The sequence below is a fragment of the Nicotiana attenuata genome, unplaced genomic scaffold (genome assembly GCF_001879085.1).
Source record: "Nicotiana attenuata strain UT unplaced genomic scaffold, NIATTr2, whole genome shotgun sequence".
Lineage (NCBI taxonomy): Eukaryota > Viridiplantae > Streptophyta > Magnoliopsida > Solanales > Solanaceae > Nicotiana > Nicotiana attenuata.
The window spans coordinates 159796-163234 of NW_017670644.1; the positions used below are offsets into that span (position 1 = coordinate 159796).

Consider the following 3439-nt stretch of genomic DNA (forward strand, 5'->3'; position numbering starts at 1 on the left):
GAGGGGATTTTTCGTTTGAAGCAGAAGAGTAAAATTTTGGTTTTGAAAAGCTTTTTCAAAAGTAAAGCTTTCTTTATTTTAAGTCATACTTTATTACTTAGTCTTTACATGTGGGGGCCATTCTTACAAGTTTTCTTGCCCAACAAAGTCTTCTATTTCATTACACAGTGCTCTTACTTCTGTCCTCTTTCCCAAATTATTTTGTACCCTTGTCTTCTTGAAATTTAATATCAAAATGACAGGTGAGTCATCCACAGCAGAAGAAGTCAAACCATTTTTCTCTTCAATTTCGAATACTTCCACTATTACTACTGCTAAATTACAAGGTAGTAATAATTACTCACCATGGTATTCTTCAGTTGAGATGTGGTTTATGTGACAGGGATATGAGGATCACTTAGTCAAAAATGCTAGTGAAATTGGCACTAGTGAAAAGACTAAGTGGACCCGAATTGATGCATAATTATTTAATATTTTATGGAACTCTTTGGATCCTAAATTACTCAACTTGTTTCAATCTTGTAAAACTTGCTATAAATTTTGAACTAAAGCTAAAGCTTTGTACACAAACGATATACAACGAATATACAAAGTAGTTTCAGATTTAGTCCAACTTCAGCAGAACAATCAAGATATGACGAGTTATTTAGGACTAATAGATACCTTGAAAGATCAATTTGAACCACTCATGCCACTTATTGCAAGTGTCAGCACCCAGGAGCAACAAAGAGATAAGTTTTTTATGGTTTTGCACTGAAAGGACTTCGATCTGATCTCAGCCCTGTAAAGGATCAGATCTTGACAAGCTCTGTAGTTCTTTCATTAGTTGAGGTTTCAGCTTGACTATTGCGTATTGGTAAAGAAACACTTGATACTAATAAAGTGGAGACATCTGTATTAGCTATGCAAAATGAAAATCCACAGGAACAAAATGTCTCTCAAAGAGGAAAAGGTAAAAGCACTAGACCCTACTGCAGTTACTGCAGCAAGCCAGGCCATACTCGACAAACTTATTGGAAACTGCATGGTCGACCATCACGTAAAAACAATCGCAGTACAACCCACATGGTTCAAAATGGTTATGAAACAGATGATCAACATGCTGATTTTAATACTTTATCTGGAGTGGATTATAGTGATTACCTGCAGTATCAAGCGGCTAAACAACAATCACTCTCATCTGGCACCTCAAAAACTGGTAATTCCTTTGCTTGTCTGAGCAGGTCTTCACCCAATTACTCATGGATACTGGACTCTGGTGCATCTGACCATATCTCCAGTAATCAGAATCTTTTTTCAAACCTTATTCCTTCCTCAACCCTCTCTGCGGTTACCCTTGCTAATGGCTCGCGAACTGCAGTAAAAGGAATAGGAGAAGTGCAACTTCTTCCCTCTATGTCTATAAACTCAGTTTTATTTGCTCCAGAATGCCCATTCAATTTGATTTCCATTAGTAAATTAACCAAAAGTCTTAATTGTTCTGTCACTTTTTTGCTAACTCTGTTGTTGTGCAGGACTGGAGAACGGGGAAGACGATTGGAACATGGTATGAGTCATAGGGACTATATCATATGTCCAGATCACAACCACCAGTTGCCTTCACTTCCGCCGTGTTAGCTGATCTACTCCACAGCCGTTAAGGCCACCAAGTCTTGCAAAGCTTCAAAAATTAATTCCCAGTCTTTCCACATTTTTTTTGAATGTGAATCTTGTCAGCTTGGGAAACACCTCTGTTTGACATTGTTCACTCAGATGTTTGGGTTGGGGTCCTAGCCGTGTTGTTTCACGTTTAGGATTTCAGTATTTTGTTACCTTTATTGATGACTTCTCCCATTGCACATGGGTATTTTTAATGAAAAATCGTTCTGAATTGTTTTCTATTTTTCAAAACTTTTGCGTTGAGGTAAATAATCAATTTGGTGTTTCAGTAAAGTATTACGTAGTGACAATGCAAAAGAGTATTTATCATCCCCCTTCACTAGTTTCATGTCATCTCAAGGAATTACTCATCAAACTTCTTGTGCATATACTCCTCAACAAAATGGAGTCGCCGAACGTAAAAATCGGCATCTCATTGAAACTGCTCGCACCTTACTTATACACCATCATGTTCCTCTTCGTTTTTGGGGAGATACTGTTGTCACTGCTTGCTATCTGATCAACAGGATGCCTTTTTCTATGTTGCAACATCAAAGTCCTCACTCAATTCTCTTTCCAGGTCAAAATCCCTATCATTTACCTTTGAGAGTGTTTGGATGTACTTGCTTTGTTCATGATCACAGTCCTGGAAATGACAAACTCCAACAAAAGTCAATTAAATATGTCTTTCTTGGATACTCTCGTTACCAGAAAGGTTATAAATGCTATGATCCAAAAGCACATAAATGTTTGATCTCTGCGGATGTAACCTTCTTTGAGACATCTCCCAATTTTTCACTAAACACTACAAATAGAAATTTGATGCCTCAAGTTTTTCCAGTGCCTATATTTCCTGTACCACAGGTTAGTCTTCCAGACAGACCTCAAGGCTCTCCTCCTCCTCTCCAAGTATACTCCCGTGCCCGTCCTCTAGCTAATACTAATGATAGCACTACACCTGATCTTGATACATTGGTAGCTCCCGGTGACTCATCTCTTGCTCCAAAGTCACCTGCTCCAGTCATGCCTTCATCAGATGCAGTAACTCCACCAATTGCCATACTCAAAGGTATACGCACTACTCAGAAGAAAAACAAAAGAAAAAGGAAAACAAAAGAAAAGGAAAGAATTAGGTAATTGAACAAAAGGCTTAATTTTGAATTTTTTGGGCTGATTTTAGTGCCAAACCCGTTCCGAATTTACCCAAGTCCAAGCCCAAATCGCCAGCCTACCCGGTCCAACCCTGATGAGATGAAACGACGCCGTTTCCTGTTCTTTCAATCACAGCCGTTGGATTCTTTTGATCCAACGGCTCCGAACTGGCCTCTTAATTACCACATAACTGTCCTAAAACTAGTCACCCCCCAAACCCCTAAGCTCAGTTTATTTCTTTTCTCTCACACTCCCAGATAAGAAACCCTAGCCGCCCCATCTTACCTTCGTCGTCTCCGCTGTGGTCCGCCGACTGGAAATCGCCTCACGGCGGCGGACCACCTCCAAATCTCCCCAAATCAACAGCCCAGAACCCCCATCATCTCCCCTTTCCGAATCTCCTAACCAATTTCCCCAAATCCTTCTTAAACCCTTCGAATATTAGATCGAAATCAGAATCACCAAAATCCTAGTTTACCCAAATCACTCCAAATTCACACCCTATAATCCTTGCACCCCTCTGGACCCTAAACCACCATTAGTCCCCTTCGAATCAGCCTCAATCTCCTCGAATTTTGAATCTAAGGTCGTGAGAACCCTAACCTTCTTTCACTTCCAAATTTTCGGCATTTGTTGGGGGGCCTTTGAA

At 39.8% G+C, this 3439-nt stretch overlaps 1 protein-coding gene across 1 annotated transcript; it reads left to right on the top strand.

Annotated features, from left to right (window-relative positions):
• Positions 1-903: 903 nt before the first annotated feature.
• On the top strand, positions 904-2775 carry LOC109241850. The gene is made up of 4 exons (XM_019408669.1): positions 904-1397; positions 1515-1612; positions 1717-1777; positions 1929-2775. Exons 1-4 carry the CDS (start codon positions 904-906, stop codon positions 2773-2775), a joined length of 1500 nt encoding a protein of 499 aa, XP_019264214.1.
• The last annotated feature ends 664 nt before the right edge of the window (positions 2776-3439 follow it).